The 20803-nt window shown below is 38.7% G+C and overlaps 4 protein-coding genes across 4 annotated transcripts; 2 read left to right on the forward strand and 2 right to left on the reverse strand.

The window, feature by feature from the left end:
• The first annotated feature begins 141 nt into the window (after window positions 1-141).
• LOC128270634 (trypsin-3-like) lies at window positions 142-1338 on the forward strand. Its single transcript, XM_053008046.1, has 4 exons — window positions 142-306; window positions 369-644; window positions 734-847; window positions 911-1338. Exons 1-4 carry the CDS (start codon window positions 172-174, stop codon window positions 1274-1276), a joined length of 891 nt encoding a protein of 296 aa, XP_052864006.1. The 5' UTR covers window positions 142-171; the 3' UTR covers window positions 1277-1338.
• LOC128270645 (ubiquitin-conjugating enzyme E2 H) lies at window positions 1321-6624 on the reverse strand. Its single transcript, XM_053008057.1, has 2 exons — window positions 6131-6624; window positions 1321-4114 (listed from the first exon to the last, which is right to left on the reverse strand). Exon 2 carries the CDS (start codon window positions 4019-4021, stop codon window positions 3473-3475), a length of 549 nt encoding a protein of 182 aa, XP_052864017.1. The 5' UTR covers window positions 4022-4114; window positions 6131-6624; the 3' UTR covers window positions 1321-3472.
• Window positions 6625-7215: 591 nt separating this feature from the next.
• Window positions 7216-8837, forward strand: LOC128268783 (glycosaminoglycan xylosylkinase homolog). The gene is made up of 4 exons (XM_053006004.1): window positions 7216-7620; window positions 7698-8055; window positions 8134-8539; window positions 8607-8837. The coding sequence occupies exons 1-4, from the start codon at window positions 7273-7275 to the stop codon at window positions 8806-8808; spliced, it is 1314 nt and encodes a 437-aa protein (XP_052861964.1). The 5' UTR covers window positions 7216-7272; the 3' UTR covers window positions 8809-8837.
• Window positions 8838-9876: 1039 nt separating this feature from the next.
• LOC128271105 (guanine nucleotide-releasing factor 2) lies at window positions 9877-20803 on the reverse strand. Its single transcript, XM_053008545.1, has 16 exons — window positions 20665-20803; window positions 19997-20294; window positions 18844-19055; window positions 17336-18770; window positions 17097-17266; window positions 16606-16629; window positions 15752-15896; window positions 14679-15615; window positions 14333-14501; window positions 14039-14062; window positions 12930-13098; window positions 12487-12849; window positions 12264-12416; window positions 12042-12167; window positions 11834-11965; window positions 9877-11759 (listed from the first exon to the last, which is right to left on the reverse strand). Exons 2-16 carry the CDS (start codon window positions 20122-20124, stop codon window positions 11624-11626), a joined length of 4323 nt encoding a protein of 1440 aa, XP_052864505.1. The 5' UTR covers window positions 20125-20294; window positions 20665-20803; the 3' UTR covers window positions 9877-11623.

Below are 20803 nucleotides of genomic sequence, written 5' to 3' on the forward strand. Positions count from 1 at the left end.
GCTAGTTTCCGTTTTCTGTAGCTTTCTCGCACTCAGGCACTTCACCATATTATCGGAATTATAGTAATAACATAGTGGCCGTTACAACCACTTGATTATCTCGTAGCCACTTGCACGAGGTTATAAACTAGGCGCGAGGTTGTGAACTCCAGTAGTCAGTCTGAACAGGTGATGGGTTCGAATTCTTCCAATATGTTGTCCTACTTATTGTGGACGTTGGCAGTTATTGTAGCAACGGTTTCTGCGGATGATGAAAGTCGAATTATCGGTGGCTTTGAAGCGTTGCAAGACAATACCAAACATCAGGTGAGATCGCTTTCTTTCTTCACTTTTCGAATCCATATTTAGAAGTTCCATGTCACGAAAAGGTTTCAGTCAGATTAAAGTTCCTGGAAGATCGAGAGTATGGGCGTGGACATATCTGCGGTGGAAGTCTAATTAGCGACCGACTCGTATTGACGGCAGCACACTGTCTATTCGACAGTCTGGGGCTCCCGTTGAGTGCAGAGCACTACGTTGTCGTCGGTGGTAATACCGACAGGACGACACTCACCAACAACACCTTCATCAGCAGGGTGCGCAAAGCAGTCTTCCACGAAGGATACAACGACGAGCTGTCCACCAACGACATAGCGTTGTTACACGTAATAGTCTCGAACAACTTTCGGGCGAATTCGAAGTTTCATCGTTTCCGTTGCTATCTTTTCTCTTACGCCTTGTGGTCGATACGTAGCTTAGTGAAGTGGTACCACCGGAGCATCCTACATTGCGGCCAATTGCGATGGCAGAGCAACCATTGGCGGCCGGAAGCAGCTGTCAAGTTTCCGGCTGGGGTACTACTATTTGGGTAAGGTAAAAGGTGCATAATGCACGAAGATGAACGAACTAAATCCGTGTAATTTTTGTGCAGGGAGTTCAACAATCGACAGTCAAGCTGATGGCGGTTGACATCTCGATCGTCGAAACTTCGATTTGCAACGACACGGATAGCTACAACGGTGAGATTGCTCCTGGTATGCTCTGCGCCGGTCAGCTGGAAGGGGGCAAGGACAGTTGCCAAGGTGATTCCGGTGGACCGCTCGTTTGCCACTCGCTGTTGGCAGGCGTCGTTTCGTTTGGTTACGAGTGTGGTTTGCCAAAATTCCCCGGCATCTACTCCGATGTGGTATACTATCAGCAATGGATACGGGCTAACAGTTCAGCTGACCGGCCACACACCATCAACCTTGGGCTGGCTGCGATACTTTTCGCGTCGCTTGCGTTGTTGCGAATGTGATATGTGCATGTCTAGGGAACGTCGAAAATACAATAAAATTGATATCTACAAAGCTATCTATAACTCGAAACAGGACATATTATTTTCACGTTTTTCTTGTTTGTTGATTTTTTGTCATCTCTTTGCTTTTCCAAAAGTTGGTTGGAGTTCATTCAATTACAAACACTGCATAGAAGCTAGTTTCTTTCTTTACATTATTACGTTTTTGTGTTTTGCACCATATTGCCCTTTTTAATAATTCTTGTCGGTCCATCATTTCATCTGCACTGCACGTCTTGTTGCGTACCGAAACGATCATCTCCGTCGAATATGTTGCGGTGTACGCTTCCTACGCAACCAATAACACAGATGAATCCCATTCGTATTACTGATAGTTTAGAAACGTTAATATTCTATTAATGAAAACGAGCCTTTTATATTTCACACATCGTTACCATTTCTTCTTACATAACTACGCTTCTAAATGTATTTCTTTGCCTGCCATTGTATTTGGCGTGAGTTACGTACGGTAAACTGGTCTACAGGAAACGATTACTAGAGCACAACAAATAAAGAAAGCAGACAAAACGATAACAACAATTAGTGTACTAATGACAACCTCAACACGTTAGCGATACACCTAATATTCCAAAGCAAAAGAAATTTTTGACCAGGGAGGTTGTAGATGTTGATCTTACGATGAAAGGGACAATCTGCTATGGCATGCGACGCCGACGCACAGCAAACCACATCAGCGCGCACAAGAAAGCATTCCAGCATTTCACATTACTGGATGATCAGTATAAAAAGTTTGCAGATCGCTGCTTCGTTTGCGTTCACAGAGGAAGGTTGCAGGGGTGGGCATGTGAGTTATCTAAGAGGCATCTAAGCCATGTGTGAGGCATCTAAGAAGAACGAAAAAGTGCATCGTACACGATGCTTTTGGTGATGAGCGACAAATTCTTAACTTTTTATTGTGTTATGGATTTTTTTTATAGTTTAGCCTGCAAAGTTCATCATATTTTACCGCATATTGCTACTGCTTTACCAAATAAATATCTGGGGATTTCAAACAAGAACATTACCAAGATGAATCTAAAAGAAAGTAGGTAAAACAGATGCATGTGTACCGAAAACAAAACAGGGCCCACAAACGAGACATTGAACTTAAAATGACTTAATAATCCTCTTACAAACCAAACTTTGTATAGCATTCCCAGTGTGTGCACCCTGGTATTCAATAAATGTTTATCGAATTCGTGTTTGAATAATTGAAGTGATGTCTATCGATACCATCAAACATGACGTGAATGTGTCTAATTAAAGTCAGTTTCCTATTAGCAATGCCGTACGTACATAAATTCCGATCAATGCTGTTCGGGGCGGCTGAAGTGGTTCAATAGCACTTAAGGTATAGCCCCAAACAGCTATCGGTCGGACTTTTTGCGATGATGGTGAGATGCGTTGGTTCTGGTAGACAACCGACTTTATGTTTCATAATAATAAGAGTATCATATAAATATTCAAAGTAAATAGCTAAAAGTGGTCGGTTCTATAAAGCAATCGAGAAGCTCCCTTTTCAGCAAATAAAAAGGATTTGAGAAAATATGAATATGTGTGTGTTGAGTGTGCCCATTCTCTTTTTTCCTTTGCCTTTTTCAACTCTTTTCTATTAACCTTCCAAAACAAATTAACTGTTATATAAACTGTTAATATGCGCTTCAGACAGCCTGTTACCTACTTCTATTGCTTTCAATGGCTGTTCAAATCGCATTATAGAGTGGTCAACCAAATGAAAAACTGTTAATTCCGAAACTCGTATTTTATTCACTCAGGAACCCTGACTAACAGACCGTTCGCGCGGAGGCTCCTATTGGGATCGTATAATGCTATCTCTGCTTTTTTGCGTTCGACCTAGTTATACTACCACGCGTATTTCTCTAAATATAAAGTTTATATGTACGTTGTTCTTCCTATACTTGTTAGATTCTCCAGCTCGTTCTCTTTTGCTTTTGTGCCCACACCCAGCTCATTGCCGGTGGTAGAAATCGTATTTTAAAACCAATAGCTAAACGTGGCCATGGCGTCCCACAACGCAAGAGCACTAACACCACCACTACCATCACCCTTAATATGGCTAGTACCAGCGACGTTAGTTTCGAGAGCGTGCGTATGTTGTTGCTGCTGCTCGCTGTATGGAAGTAATGTTAGCCGTTGTTATAATTCCATGTCTTGCGCCTCATCCTCACTAAAGTCCGACATACTACTCTCACTGTCGGAGCTTTCAGTTGGTTCCTGTTCCCGCAGCGCCTCCTCCGTCGCGTACCGCCGCACGTAGTCGGCTACTTTTTTCCGATATTCCTCCGGCTTGTGAAGGTACATCGCGGCTGCGTCACCGTTTAGCGGATCCACTGGGTTCGGATAGGTGAGCAACTGTGGCAGGAACGATTCGAAGATATTGGACAGATCGTACAGCGCCGTCCATGCCTGGTTGATTACGTCTAGGCACACCGTGCCGGACACCTCGTCTATATTCGGATGGTAAATTTTGTTCATGAACCCAATACTGGGCGATTTGAACGGATAGTGCTCCGGTAGGTGGACGCGCACTTTCCAAACACCGCCCTCGTACGGTGTCCCCCGGGGGCCAAAAAACTTAACGCAAAATTCGTTTAATCCTCCTAGTATCGTCACCTCGTGTTTGCTCTCGATTAGCTTGATGACGTCCGTGTCCATACGGCGCTTACCAGCGCTCGGTGACGACATTCTGTATGTCTTGAGTGTCTAGGTTCGCTGATGCTTACGGCAAACGGAAAACGTCCTGGCAGACGACAGAATGCGTCTGCCACAATGAAGTACCTGTAGGTAAAAAATAAGTAGGGTTTCCCAGTGTATTATTACAAATGAATGAAAATCTAAACATATCTCCCGCTTCCCACCCCACCCCCAATCCCCATCGCTTTTCCCAGGCACATCACTTTTTCATTAGGGCATGTGCCGTTCAAAGGTTGTTGAAAAAGTAGTCGGTAACGTTCGTCGTTGTCACGCAGCTGGGCTGGATTCGATTTTCGGGAATTCCCTAGACTGGCGATACAGCGGGGTTGACGAGGGGCCAACAACAGCGCCCGTAAAAACACAATGTTACAGTAAGCAACATAGAAAAACATGGTTTCTGTTGCAGGCCAAGACTGCTCGGTTGTTGTATTTGCCGAATAAGAAGACGAATCGCTTATCAAGTAGGGCCAAAGAAGAAGAAAATGGGTATTAAAAAAGTAGCCAACGGAGCAAAATGAAAGAAAGCGGACAATCATATCCGTAGTGTACTGTTAAATTTACTAATAGTTTTATATACATAAGTAAACAGATCAATAAATAAGCAAACAACCAATACAAATACACATTTTCGCCACATTGAAATGTAAACAAATTAAATGGGCAGCAAACAAAACAAGTGCAACAATGCCTAATATGCAAAAGCCCATAATGTGCAGCAGTGCGCTTGGCTTGATTTGTGTATCTGTGTTTGTGTGTTTGCGTGTTAGTGTGTGTAAGTGTGTGTGTGTATAGTACCACACCAATCAGCTGTTTAGTATGGTAAGCAAGCTAATAAAAGCAAAGCAAAATGATATAATCATGTGTATATTTAAAACTCGATGCGTTTTGTCCTTCTCTTTGTTATACCAGTTTTACCTTTGTCTTCGCGTCACATACAGTTTCCCAGCATCATGTGCGCGATTTCGAACTATCGAGAACAACAAAGATACAGCTTATTGGGAAGCAATTGACTGCGTCGCTTATGAACCACTAGCGAAGAGTGTTGGACTTTCTGTTGTCGCGCATATGATGCTTTTCGATAGTATGAATGAGTACTGCGTGCATGCTTTGTAGCACATTTTGATAACTAATTTGTTCGAAGTAACCTGAGCAGGGTAATGCGTCGGTGTCGCGTTGCACAAATTCGAAGGCCATCGGAAGTTATGAAACATTGCACACATGGCAACTCCGTCTCATTTGCAATAGTGTACCAATGGGCATACTTCAACACAAAAGAAACACGCAAAATGGACATGGACTTTAAAACATTTTTGATCGAAGTAACATCACATATGCCTCTTTCCTACAGACTAAAAGTACCCATACCGATATCGTTAAACCCATACAACATAACGATAAACGAGTCAACGTGTTTTATGCGTACGATTATTTTATTTTCTGTTACCCTGTAGTGTAAAGCAAAATCCCATTCAATATATGTTTCTACTTGGTACTGAGGAAAAAGTCACACTTTTCCACAACTAGAAGATACCGAAGCAAATAGTAAATGGTAGGAAAAAACGCACTCTACTCGCCTTCACAGGATCCAGGATCCCTATTAGCAAAAAATTCCAGATTTACGTGAAAAAACAGCAACAAATGTGCACATCGGGCCAATGCTCTATTTTACTGTCAACAAACACGGCTTTATTAGCAAAGGTCGCGATGAGGCGCCTTTTTCAAATTTATAAAACACAAACCAGAAGACGAATATTGCTAGTCAACAGCTACAACACAACAGCTTTGATATCAAGTCAAGCGTAGCGAACAATCGTCAAAAATGTTGCAGCCGTAGCAGGCTGTGGTGAAGCAGCGTTAAGCCAGACTTCCATCCATGTTGTGTGAAATTGGAAATAATGCTACTTAAAACAGAGTCCGCAAGTTGCTTGCACAGTACTTTGACGGTACTAGTTAGATTCGATTGCCAGTTACATAAAAAAAATATTTTCGCCATTGCAGCGCCTTCACTCTCTTTCAATGACAAACCTCACATCACACATACATGTTCTCATTTCGAACATACTTCTCCATGTAGTTAAAACACTTTGTAAAGAATATTACCTGCGGTACTGTTTTCTACGTCTCTCAAGACACACGACGCAGCAGATTAAAGATATTGGATTGAGAGTGATGGGTGTGCACTTCTTTCCTATTCGTTTGAACCTTATTGCGTGTTACAATATGGGAAACGATGGACGACGCTTTACAATCCGTAAAACTACACTGCACTGCATCTAACTCCACCGCTAGGAAGCAAACCGTCGCCCCGCACTGACGCACGAGATTAACGACTAGTCTTTACGAGTGAAATTAAACAAAAATTGTTTATTATTTACTGTACGAAGAGCTATTTCTTCCTTCCTTCCTCTACTCGCAAGACACTTCCGAACTCGACCAATGAAAATACACGACTTTTCGACCGGATAGTGATTGACATCTGTTGTGCACTCTCTTGTTGTTTTTCCACTTCTTCTTATTGGAATTTTTTGACTTGGGCGCACTGGCGAGCAGCTTGGCATATGTAGCGATTTCCTTCTATCAATAGTCTGACGAGAATTTATGGTCACAAACAATAGATATAGTGGAATAATTAAAAACATGATATTCTAGCAATGCATTTTCTATTCACGCTGCTCTAAGCGCCTTCTAAACGTTAAAGTTCATGCCATTGATGCAAAGACTGGCAACAAGGCGCAATATTAAGGGTCACAACAACTCGTGGTGAATTTATCAGACAAACAGTATATTCACCACACTGTCAAATGTAAAGATAATTAATGAATTCGTCTCAGGATGGTGTTTATCTTTTATGAATCTGTGAGACTTTAAGCTAAATTCGAATCGTTCGACAAGGTTCGAATACGATTAGCAACATTTATTGGCAAATATTGGTTTTACTTGAAAAACATTACACCAAGCTCTCGATTGAACCCTACGACCCTGTGTCGTGCATTTTTATGAAATATTGCCAAATCTATATAAAATAACACTCGATTATATTTAACTTATATTTGAATAAATTAAACTGTGACTTGCGTGTTTTTCAATAATTTAATATTACCCTGTGCCTAATGGCCCGTTATTTTTTTGGCAATGGTACAACGTACTGTCAAACGTTACTGTTAACATCATTCAGAGAAATGGAGCAGAAGCGATGAAAGTGTAGTTTTCTAATTTTGACTTATAATCTTAATGAAGATCAGATGACAAAGTGTAGTTTCTACGACCTTTTTATATTGCTATGCTTGTCTCTTGCAATATTCTGTTGTTTGAATGTGTACTTCATCAGCCACCTGCAATCAACAACGCTGCGTCGTGACGGTAATGAATCAGTGCACCATACCAATAGTGCTGATACCGCCCGCAAAACACATCCCTCTCTAGAGACCAATGCTCGCTTAGTACACAAAGCAATTATGCACAAAGCCACTAGTTTAAAGCCAGATTTCAGAAATAAAAATCCGAAACATGCTTCAATAAAGCAAAAGCTGGTCGGCTGCTTTCGACCGAAGTCTTACAATAGCAGCAATATTTGGAAGATGGTAAACTCTGTAAGGAATGGGTCGTTGTGGATGCAACTAGACTCTACATTGCAATTTACGTCTAATGACCGCACAATCTTTTTCAGTGGGCAAAGGCGAATGAGGTGTTCCCTTCACTCGACAACCGGCTCGGTAGCGTGTTAGAAGGTCTTCGCACTGAACCAATCATCAGCATAAAAAGTTCCCGGCGAGGAACTCAACTAAAGCTGGTTTTGGAGTTGCCCGGATCGCAGTATGTCTTGTTTAAACCCAATTGGTATCGACGGGAAGAAATTATCAATGGTACAGTTTACTCCGGCAAAGATCGACATAATTCTGAAATCGTTAGTTTCCATCTTGCTGCTATCTTGAATCTTCGGTTCACTCCGATAGTCGTAGGGCGTCGTATTTCTCTACGAGACCATGTAGAGCAAGCAGATGATGAACTGCGTCGAACGATGCCAGGTAAGCATAGCAAACTGCGAGCCCATGTCTTTGTGGTTTTTTTTGGCTTTTTCCTTATCAAAGTAAGTTTGATTTCAGTGATCGAAAACCGCCAATGCGTATTCGGTACGTGCCATTACTGTAAAAGAAGCGAACCAGTGTGCGATGACGCAGAAACAGGTAGGCTTGAGGGTGCAGTACTGCACACGATTCCGGGCAAGCTTGTAAAATATCGGTCTCCATGGCAACGTACCTACAACAGCGAGGTGATGGCTGAATGGGAAAAAAACGACAACTACTGCTCGTTGGTGAAACAAAAACTGACGCTCAACGTGCTACTCGACCTGATGGATGCGTCGATATTCGATTTTCTTATACAGAATGGTGATCGGCATCACTATGAAACACGCGAGGATCGCCTGTTGCTGCTGGACAATGGAAAAGGCTTCGGAAATCCGTTCATAGATCATATGGACATTCTTGCCCCATTGTATCAATGCTGCGTGTAGGCATAATACATTTTTGGAGTTTACTCTACGAAAGGTTATTCAATGATGTTTTTCTTACCGTAGGCTTCGGCGTTCAACATGGAACCGTTTAACATTGTTTTCCGGTGGAGCCCTAACGGAATCCCTGCGTACTATAGATGAATTAGATGCTGTCCATCCTCTGCTAACCGAAGAACACTATCATGCGCTCGAACGACGCCTTCTATACGTATATAGTACCGTTGAATTGTGCAAGCAAAAATATGGTAAAAAAATGTTCAAATGAATCGTTTACATTTCAATGCTTTTGCCAACGTGCCATTAATATGTCTAATAAAATATTAAATATATAAAAAAATATATGTGTAAATAATGTATGTAACACATATTTTATCTTTTATCTAATATATTCCATATTTATCACATCGAGTTCATTAGGTTATTTTGTTACTTTAAAACTATATCAATTTTTGCCACATGTTTCAGAATTATGACAGAAATGATGCACGATTTTGCTTTTGTACAAAGCCACGCATACTAGTAACTTGAAATTTTTTAACGAACAGGCCGAAGATAGCATACTAGTCATAGTTTATTTTTTGTTGCATCTATTTCTCCTGTAACGGCAGGTTTGGTTCTGACCAATACATTTCTAATAGAGTATCGTCATTACGTTTTCACAAATGGTTTTACGTTCTATTAAAATTAAAAAAACTATGATACTGAGTATGTACATAAAAGATCCAATGATTACAGACAATGTTACGCCCCAACATACATTTGTAAATACATCACATGTTATACGATGATTTGTATATTTATTAGGTAAAATTGCATTAAATCCCACTACTCTTTAATCAGATATATTTTCTTGTGTTCTTGAATTCTATGTCTACTAGTTTATGGCGGAAGCCGGAAGAGATAAGACCAAATTTGATTAAATCATAAATACTTTAACTCTACCTTCATATAATTTATTGACACATTTATTTTTAATATAGATATTTTGCTCAAAATTTTATCGTGCAATAATTAAGCGCATCAAATGCATGAGTTTTCGTTTTTTCATTTGTGCGTATGTTTGATAGTTTAATCTGAAATACGTTTTGCTATTCACTATGCTGATAATCATCAGCAATTTTGAAATTTTGTAACACATTAGTCATTATTCAGTCCATATTCAGTCATAAATTACAAATATGACATACCTTATGTTTACTTCAGCCGTAATGTAAGAAAAGCTGTGAGTCGTATGATGTACATAGTTGATCTAAGTCCATTTACTACGATATGTGTCTTCTAAAATATAAAAAAAAATCCGTGTAAATTAAGTATATTAGGCATTCTAGGGAAATCATATGGAATTCCTTATCTTATAAACATATAATTAAAAACGTTCGCTTTGGTCCAATTGTCTGATTAACTTAGTAATCTGTTTAAATTAGTCGCTCTGATGAAAATATGATTTCTAATAAGCGTTCACATTCATTCCAGAGCTTTTTAAAATACTTAGTATATACTCAGTGCGTTTCATTCATGATTATTTTGTTCCTAATGGCCTAGTTAAATAGTATTACGTTAGAGTTTTAACATTTTAGACATGCAAATTTGATATAGCTAACGTTGTCGAACTGTTGATTTACATTTCATATTGACAATATATAATATAGTGATCTGTATACGGTGTAATAATTTTCGTACTATATCCAATCACTTTATTGACTATTATAAAGCTGCATAATATTACGGAACGTCACTAAAATCAGAAATCAACCATATAGGAAAGAACATTTTGAATATTATCTTCCTGTGTTTTGTGAATATTACATTTCTGTGAACAATTAAATGCTTGTGGCATTAGTTTTCCACGATTAACTTCCCAATAAACTGCTTCCTAATATGATCTCCAATATGATAGAATAGAATAATTTTCGATAAAAACAAAATACTCCGTTTGCAAATAAAACTGCCAAATCGCTCAACAAATTGACAACAAAGTAAATTGTAATTGTTAAAGAATATTGAAAGTTTTAAAATATTGTGAGTGTTTTCAATTTTATTTGAGGGTAAACCAAATTTTAGGATTGATCGGTTATTTTAGTGTTTATGTCTACATTGAATATCAAGAGGAATACCTTCCCTTACATCTCTTGTTCTTATTTATGTCTTAAAAATTTATCAAATTTTTAAATATGTATTTTAATCATATGCATAATAAGTTAGTTCGTTGTATTGCCATGTTCAATCAAGTCTGACGAATAATAACATCGAGACGAAGAAGGTTTTCCGTATTGATATTGAATCAAAAGAAGTGCATGGATTAAGTGTAGGATGAATGATGAAATTATAGATATGAAAGCTTAAGGAAAACACGAAATAACTAATTGTAATGATATACTAAAATAAATGTTTATATTTTTCAAAGAATCACTTATTGACACACACTTCTTTGCTTTGCTAAACGCTAACGCGTTCAGTTTATAGTGAGTGTTTACTATCTTATGTGTCGATTTCTGCGATAAGATTTAGTACTACACATATTCTATACCTTATGCAGTTTTATGCGGTTTCTGACATACATTTTTGTTTAAGCTAGGATAAACATACTTTAGTTTAGTTAACATAACGTACATACTTTAGTTCCAATAGTTTAGAAATATAAATTTCATGTTTTATAGGACAAAAGATTTTCACTAATTCAATAAAAAGTAAAGCAATAGAGTAGTATACAATCGTTCATGTTCGCAAATAAATAAATACTTGGTTTATAGCAATAGACTAATCCCTTTAGAAAATGATGATGAAATTTTAACAATAGAGAATGCAACAATTTGAATGCAAGCGCCTGTAATACGTGAAGCTAGTCTATTACTTTGAATCTATGACATGATTGTTATCTAATTCAAGTATCATTATTTCCGTGAAATGTAGCCTTTATTTTATTTTAAGCTGCGATTAAATTTGTGGAAAACGTGCTTCTGTTCGCCAATTTGCCTTTTTAAACCACTATTTTGACGAAGATTTTCCGTGATAGAAGATGAATGATGAGGCATTGCTGCTGCTTCGCCATCATCATTGCCACCCAAACAGTTCAGCCTGTACTAATTGACATTGTTTTTTCTTGTTCCGCGTGGTTTAATGTTTTCTGATATCTGCCACATTGCGTCTTCGTCCAAATAGTTTTCGAAATTTTCGAAAAAGCCGATGATTCGATCATTCTTCTTGAACGGATAGGACCTATAGACACGAAATCAAAAACGAGAAATGATTTTTACTCTCACCAAAAGCGTTCCATACATTCAAATACGAACCCTTTTTTAAAGCGTTTCATATTCACTACGATATGGTACTGCTGCCATCGTTTAGAGAAATTAGTAGATCCGTCTGGCAGCAAGTCAGGGTTGCCTATGTGTACGAATGTTAAGTCTTGCAATACAAGTCCACTGAAATAAGAGGTAATCAACAAGAAACTTATAAGATAACTGAACAATTGGCGACGATGATAAATGAATTAATTACATGTATGGGATACATGGCGGATTTGTTTCAGCGAGTGCCTGTCTGTATGCTCGGAAACTGGAGCTTGAGTCGATTAGCGCACAGTATTCCTTTAATCCTTCGGTGATTGTTTTATGCCACTCTAACCTAATAATATCAAAATGTGAATTGTGCGTAAGTAATGTGCTCGTTTGATGATGAACTTGATGAACGTTGACAGCTCAGTAAGTATAGAATACTTGCCTTCTAATAGGCGCTGAATCCAGCGCTGATAACAGGGCTAAATATGAGTTGTAGTTGTTAATTTTTCTCAAATGTTTCATGATTTTAATAAACTTAATCACGTGCTTTTCTCTATCTTTGGCATCGTTTTGCGACAGGATCTGCGTTCGTGCCCTGTGATGATAAATGGAAGCAATATTTTGTATTTGAACGAATTTGAAAACTTGTTTAGAAAAATTCATACCAATAAGACATTTTGTTGAAGTGCTCCGTGAATCGCGTTAGGTTAGGTGATCGTTCTTCACATTGTTCTTGAGCCCAGATCAAAACCTCTGGTATTTCAATTTTCAGAAAGAGCTCTGCATCTAACAGGGTCATCTGTTCGGCGATTTCAGCTGACTTGAGATCCAGTAACGAAGGTTGTGATGTTACTACCGCCCGAGAAGAGAGTGTTTGGAAGGTAAACGATGACTTCTGCTTGTAGAGTAATACCTTCTCTATCAACTTAACACGAAGCAGTTTAGCCATGTTTAGGTGACCACCACTAACCAGCTGATATTTAAAATTCATCAGCATGATAAGCAGTCGTTCAGTTAGATCGGGAGCACTGAGAAGAAGATTAAATCATGGATCAATTGTTTAGGTTGGGTGCTGTATTCAACAGATTCCCGACGCCATGATACGTACGTAAGATCATTTACAACTCGTACTAGTAGCGAAAAAGATTCTTTGGCGGCTTTCTGTTTGGCATCATTCAGTTGACAGTGGTGGACTGTGTAGCGATGAGACAGCTTTTGAATTAGTTCCAATGGCGATATAAACGTACGAAACGTCGTAATGAATGCTTCGCCGTAAGCTGCAAAAATAGTCAGATTGATAATTATGATAAGATTGGACCATTAAAAAAAATTGTAAATCGTTAATTTGAACAGTGAGTTACGAAAACGCTTTTTAATGGTAACAACGATGATTTTCATAACGATATGATAAGCATCATAACTACGTTGAAAAATAAATTAAAAAACTAACATGATGTTGCTAGAGTAAACAACTATATAGGACACTAAATTGAAATTATAACTGTTGAGGATCTTGTAAAAGGCCTTAACCTAATAGTGTTTTTAACACCCCTCGATACTAATTAAAATCCAGTTTTCAATATTGGAGCTTATTTAATATTTACCTAAATGTAAGAATCAAACATAATTAATAGTATTTAAAAACATTTATTACGCGCATTAATGCATTTTACGCATTTTCATTGTGTAATCAATGTACTGTGTATAGACATATTTGCCATAAAACCTCAATCAAAACTATGTATTCCGCAGCATATACATTAACTTAAATGGCCATAACAGATATCAGTAACGGATAGTGCAACAAACAGTAAACAAAATCAATAATAGACGCAGAACACAATCGTTGTCCCATACATACAGTTATTTTAGTATTAAGATTCCGTGTCTAGCCTGACGGCGAACAATGGTTAATAAATAATAATAAAAATAATAATAGTTACAAAATAATACATATAACAAACCACGGCAAATTATTAAACCCCGTATAAATATGAGTAGACGAATACCATCTGTAACATTTTTGTACGCTGCATGTTATATTAAAAGAACTAAATTGAAAAATCAATCCTATTATCCTATTATCTACCTATTATCTAACTACTTAACATATCGCACAAAGCGATAGACTGTTAATAGAAAAACATATTTTTTCTTCATTGGAACATGCTTAAAACTGGATTAATGGATAATGGATTTTGAAATAAAACCGCTTACCATCCTCAAAATATTCGTCTGTCAGTAAAAATGTCACAGCAATGAAGTAGTATGTATATACAGTGGATTAGATTAGATATATTGTAAAGCATGCCGTTCGTAAAATAATGAGGTGAGTTTTCATTAGTATGACTTTTATAAATCAAAGAAAACAGTCATGGAAAATACGACAGTGTGGTGCGATTTAACCAATTGAATTTATCAAAACTTGTGCTGTTGATTAGTCTTTGCCCAACCCGCTTACCCCTAGCAATGCAATGGATGAACATATTATTAAAAATATTTTTATCTTACCATCGGAGTTTTTCTGAACTCGGGTTGCATGTATGATTAGAGCATCTGGATGACCTCCTTTAACATCTGGGCCGTCTTCGTTTTCTTTCTTGAATACTAGATATGTGCTCACATCAAGCTCTTCCATCAAGTTACAAGGCTGCTGCTGTTCGACAAGCGTCAGGCAATTCTAAAGATAGTTTAAACATTTTTGAGTGATATCAGTGAAAATATACATTAATTAAAAAAATTAACATGTAAATGAATTGGTTTAAAATATTTTGAAAGCTAAGTTTTGGTAGATAAAGAGAAAACAATCAAACTGGTTATCAATGTAAAAACAAAATATAAAAAGTATTAAGTGCACCTTATTATTTCGCCTAAGAACCACCTCCACCTCGTCCCCGTCTTTGTTGTTCTCATCGTGTTCGGCAGGTGATTCGAGAGTCACATCTGAAGTACTTGTAAGCTTGCAACTACTACTACTGACAGCAATTTTGTTATGTTGATCGCACAAATAATTAGAATTCATACTACTAGTAACGCTGGTATTAATGGTGTGACTGTGTATGTTGACTAGAGGATTGCCTGTCTTGTTATGATTAGCTTCGAGATTCGTATTGGATGAAGGAAGATTTGTCGTAGTAGTATCGCAAAGATGTAGGTAGTCAACAGTTTGCGACTTGAGAAAGCTATTATTGCTGTCTATCTTGGTAACATGGCAACCGAATTGGCTATCGTCAGTTTTTTTAATGCTGTTTACTGGTTTTGAATTATTTCTTGCAGCACCTTCGTAGTTCGTCATTGTACTAAGTTCGCAAGAACGAACATTTGTCTCTGGTAAGAAATTTGCACTAGTGTTACTATCAGATGCGAAATTAGGAATTGAAGTAAATGAATTGTCACTAGTAGTAATAGTAGTAGCAGTAGCAAGTTCAGTTGTTGACGTATTGTAGCTGCCTGCGCCAACTGAAAGAGCCGCAATAGCAGTGTCCAGCTGACCGGGTGATACCTTTGCTTTCAAAGAACTGTTGCTCGTTACATCTAAATTTTTACTACAGGCCAAATTTTGGACATTATGCTTTTGTGTCAATGACGAGCTTGATGCGTTGATTAGTGAAGATTGAGGCTGACACGATGGATGGTCTTGAAAGATCTTGGGGCTGGCAGGAGGCGTTGAAGCTATACTTGGAGTTTTACTGTTGATTCGTTGACGTTTCGGGGGAAGGGCCGGAGGCTTAATGTTAACATTTGGCGAATTTGGTGGAGAAACCGTTACGGAAGCAATGCGAGATGGTGATAAGCTGGAAAAAGAAAAGAAGAAATATATTTTAGGTTGTATAGTGATATATCTATACTTGTTTTATCTATTCTACGTTATTTATTTATTCAGTACCCACATACGTCACTACTATAATATTAAAAATATTCTTGATCTACCTCATTGTCTGGCTGTGTGAAATACTGTGATTAGAAGATGTCGACACTTGTTCTGAGTGGGCCAGGTTATAGGTGTGCACCGAGTGTCGCGTAAATTCTGAATGGTTTTGAGTAGCGCTACCAAAGATTTCCATGTATGCCATAACTGAAACGAATTAAATTTTGTAAGATTTAATAGACAAAATGAAATAGAATTTCATCAATGTGTTAATTTCGAAAGTTGAGTAACATAAAATAATATATTAGATTTAAAATGAACTAACCAGATATTCACGTGTAAAAAATAATAAAGAAAATTGACAGTCCGCACCCCTTCACCTTTGCTTGGGGTTTGCAACCCATTAAAAACATAAAGAACACAACACCAACCTCACTTGGTCTGTTGTACACGTGCTGTTATTTTGCAGAGTTTAATTTTATATATAGAGTTGATACTGAGAGCCATCGCCATGCATGACATGCTGTGTTCGTGATGGCGAAGGCGGTTGTTTTTGTTTATGTTATGGTTAATATGTTTTTGACGAACTTTGTCGCCACGGTTAGGCATCGCCTGGTCTGTCCAAAGCAAAGATACAGCAGTGCGGGCGGGCAACTGCCGCAAAAAAAAAGAAACAAATACCATAACTAGTAAAGTTGTTGAGATTTGCGAGATCTGTAAACTTGACAAGGGTGTTGTTCTTTGTTATAATTTGTTTGTACGAATTTAGTGGGTATTAGGGGGATATTCGTTATTAAAGGAAGGATTCGAGTTTAGTATATGTGAACATGTTTTCTGCAGTTGTGCTAGGCAAAGATAAGAAAGCTACGCGTTTGAAAGATACACAGAAAAATGTATATGTAAAACACCAACTTACCTGAATATGCCACACTTTGAAACACTAAAGTGCGTGCATAGCAACGTAAAGTTGAATTAGAAGTTAGGCAAGGTATAAATATTTGATATATTCATTAAATGAGCAATAAACATCCATTTAAATAGCATAATTTACTGATTTGTACAATTATGATAATCCTTTACACGAATCCCTGGCGCGAAATGTTGAAATTATTATTTTAATCACCCAACCTTTACGTTAATTAAGATAAAATTAAGCCATAGAGGTAAAACACTTGGTTTATAAAAAAATATGAGCATTTTATCGTTGGAAACAAAATAACGGTATAAAATATTCAATAATGTAATTCAAGCCAACCAGTATTAATATGGAGAAAATATATGAACTGCATATGAAATCAATGTTATATTGACATCGATTATACACAATCGATTATACTAAATTCCCCGGGTAGTCTAATAAGCATGGTGATGTTCATATGTCAAATACTGGCAAATATCGATACTTACTATGTTTCTTTTTTATTGGCAACGGTGGAGGTTCCTCTTGAAATCGATTCATATGCCTAGGTTCGATGAGGCTGATATGCTTGTTGGATATATTATTATATATCTGCTGCTTAGTCTGAAGATAAGATGGCGAGCTCTGTTTCGAACAATGGCCCAGTGCATCCTGCGAACTATATTGTAATTTATCTTTATTATAGCACTACTTAAGCACAAAATTAAAAGATCAAAGAAATTCTCACCTTTTTTCGACATCGGAATCGTCCACATTATCATACTGAGATAGGTGCCTTTCTTTTTTAATACTGTGCGATCGTGTTTTCACTGGTAGTGCTGGCGGTCGATCCAAACTACTCGCTGCGTATGGGAACACGTCATCGTTTGCCAGCATCTCTTCGACACTGTTGTGCATCAGCATCTTGGACAGGCTGTTTTTGGCGTACGTTTGAACCCGACAGACCTCGGTCAACTGCTTTTCGCCACATATTGATGTGCCTTCCTGTTGAACAGACTCGTCACTGGCTTGTGTGATAATGGTGTCAATCTTTTGATGAACTTGTTGGTGCTGATAGTGCTGTTGTTGATTGTGTTGATGTTGGAGAACATGCATTTGATTGTGATGCTGATGATGATGCGAGCTATGCTGAATCTTTGTGCCCACAGTCATCATGCTACATCGGAGTTCGCTTATGCCGTCAACGGCCGATTCCGAGCGATGGACATGTGCTGTGGTATTGTTTTGCTGTGCGATTGTAACAGATCCGACATGTTGGTGATCGCGGCTCGTACGAAGCGAATACATCGATTCGAAACCGGATTCATTTGAGTTCCGGTTATTCTGAGCTGCCAGTTCGCCACTTAATACACCATGAACACTGTTGTCTGGCAACTCATCCCATGTCGGTGCGGCCATGGTCATCAACGTTAAGCGAGCAGGGTTTGACGACTGGCACAACTGGGAAGTTGTACCGGTTCCAGTAGCAGCACTAAGAGTGCGCAGTTCCTCTTCATCACGAGAATGGTTTAAAGCTGAGTCCAGTGATCCGGCGCTGGCACTCAACAGACTAGAGTTGTCCTCAGGGGACCGGGAACGCAAAGACATCCGATCTAACGCCCCGCATCCTAAATACGTTGAATCAGAATTGCAATCGGAAGTATCGTGAAACGAATGATTCTTCGAATGTTGGCTCCTACGCTTCGGCGGTAACGGTGGGGGCTCCTGCCGTCGATCTGGCAGAGGTGGTTTTGGCGGCGCGTCACTCGCATCGCGCAAGATGCTCTCAGTGCTGTGAGATGTACGAACGGTTTTCAACGACGTTTGTTCAAGAATATCCCGTTCACGCGGAGTTAGCGGTATATCGGGTAAAGAAGTTCGTTGACCGACCACATCTACCGTTGGACGCTGAAGTGTATTCGAGTTCGCAATCTGCTGCAGTTTACTGCCGTCTCGATCGGAGAGCTTTTCGTTAGCCAAGTTTACGAGATTGGTCACTGCGTTTTCCACCAGTTCAATAACCTCTTTCACATTCTCTTTACTTAGTGAGGGACAATCTTCGCCGTCTTTTGTTAGCAACACTTCATCACAAAGTTTCAAAAGGTTGCCGAGAGAAATGTACACATGGTTAGTAGCATTGATGAACGGCGTACTATTCTCATCGAGTGTATAGGATTGCAGAGCTGCAAATGATAAGAGGAGTGAAAATAAACAGATACACAAAGATATATATAATCAGCTTTAGTATCGCCTTACCCGTGTGCACATTTGCGATTGACTCGAGCACAACCGTTCCGTTGCCCGGCAGCATCTCTAGTTTGTTCTTCAAAATCACATCTTTAAAGTGTGTAAGAGCATTTTTAACCTGACGTACATGATAGTTAAGGTCCTGGACGGGTCTAGTCGGTTCGTCGGTCGTGCTTTTCCTACTGCAGTTCACAGTCCGTGGGTTGTTTGGCGAATGAGATCTGTGAAAGTTGAAAGATTTCCGGTAGGATATGAACAACATTGTTCAATGTAGCTCTCGCTACCCTGCGCACGAAATTCGGGATTTTCTAATAATTTGGTGTAGCAGTTCAACTGATGAGTTCCAACGAAATGCTGCTTCGTATGGGGCGCACTCAACACTGATGGTGCATGATTCTAAGGCACCTGTACGTGCGTTGTTATCTTATCGACGGTAAGTAAACACAAATTATATCGCTGATATCTCGGGCATACAGTCGAGCGTTTTTTCATTCGCTTTGCTACAATACGCTACAATTCCATCCGTTCTGTTCCATTTGCTCTAACTCGTCTCCCTGTTGAAGCAATAATCCCCATCCTTTGTTTTCGTTTATTTTGATTTTGTTAATTGGAACGTAAATATGGAAAGAGGTAAGACCAATGGTGAAAATCGTCTAAAGATATAATAAGCTCATGGAAAATTGAAAAAAAAAATCCGGCGTAAAATATTGGTCATGAACCATGGAACGTTATCAAACGTAAAACGGTTCGTACTTCTTATACTTCCGCTAGCCTAGCTTCTCCTTTAGGTTGGCAACAACAGAACTGCAAGTACCATAGAAACCACTTCAAATCGCTTCAATGAATACCAACAATTTGAAAATTTATCATACTCCTTCCTTATCATATTTAAAAGATATTTAAAATGTAGATTCTTGTTCAACATTGATCATTTGTCACATAATGATCATTTGTTTTCTCACAAATAAGAACAAAAAATATGTCAGCAATGGTTGCAAACACTGCGTGATGACGTTGTTGTACAAATGCGGGTTCCTGATTAGTCAAAATAGCTTTTGCAATTATAGATTGAATTATTGAACAACTAATTTCAATATCATGTTTTCTAGTACCTAAATCGTCTAAATCTTTTGTTTGATCTGTAATACGGAGCGATACTAACCTTGTCATCGTGTTCGTTGGTGTACGTATCTGTGAAATTTTCTCCAGAAAGTCATCCTTAAACGAGCGTGCCCGTCGAGCCAATTTGTTACCCCGAATGCTGCCTTTATGGCCTGATGAGACGACCATACCGAGCGTAACGTTACCGCTGTTTTGTTCGCCAGTGATGCTGCTAATAGGAGTACCACACACAGAACTGGAGCCATTGGCTAAGCATCCTGCCTGAGCATTGCGTCCAGCGGACACGGGCGTCGACGTAGCTCCAGGATTCGTAGAACAATTTGGACTGTTATCATAACCTACGAACCACGATAAAATGAATGATAATGAGATAAAGTTGAATAACTGGTAAGCATCAAGGTACACATACAATGTATTACACAACTGAATGAAACATTTGATTCTAACCTATTAACTTTTAATGTTGCGCAAAACATAAGTTACGCGCATTTGGTCTAGCAGTAGGTAGATGTTTAAAAACGTTAGTTGCACGTAGCAGCTTCAAAGTTAGTGTGCATTCAGTTTACACTGGTAATCTTGGGTATGGGTGATCAACTGGGTTCAACTGAATTTTCGCTGCTTTTGTTGGTTTCTAAATGATCATCACTGAAAGGATGCAATCTCCCACCACGAAGACAATGATAATAGCACAGTTGCTTAACCAAATACCTGATTACACATCTTCTCCTTCTTCTTATCCGGCTGCAACTGGCGAGCGGTCTTGGCCGACAACAGAGACAATTTTCCGTTGCTCTCTGAAGCAATGTGATTTTTACCGGCGTGGTTGTTGGCCCCGCGTCAACCGTTC

The sequence above is a fragment of the Anopheles cruzii genome, chromosome X (genome assembly GCF_943734635.1).
Source record: "Anopheles cruzii chromosome X, idAnoCruzAS_RS32_06, whole genome shotgun sequence".
NCBI classification, from domain to species: Eukaryota; Metazoa; Arthropoda; class Insecta; order Diptera; family Culicidae; genus Anopheles; species Anopheles cruzii.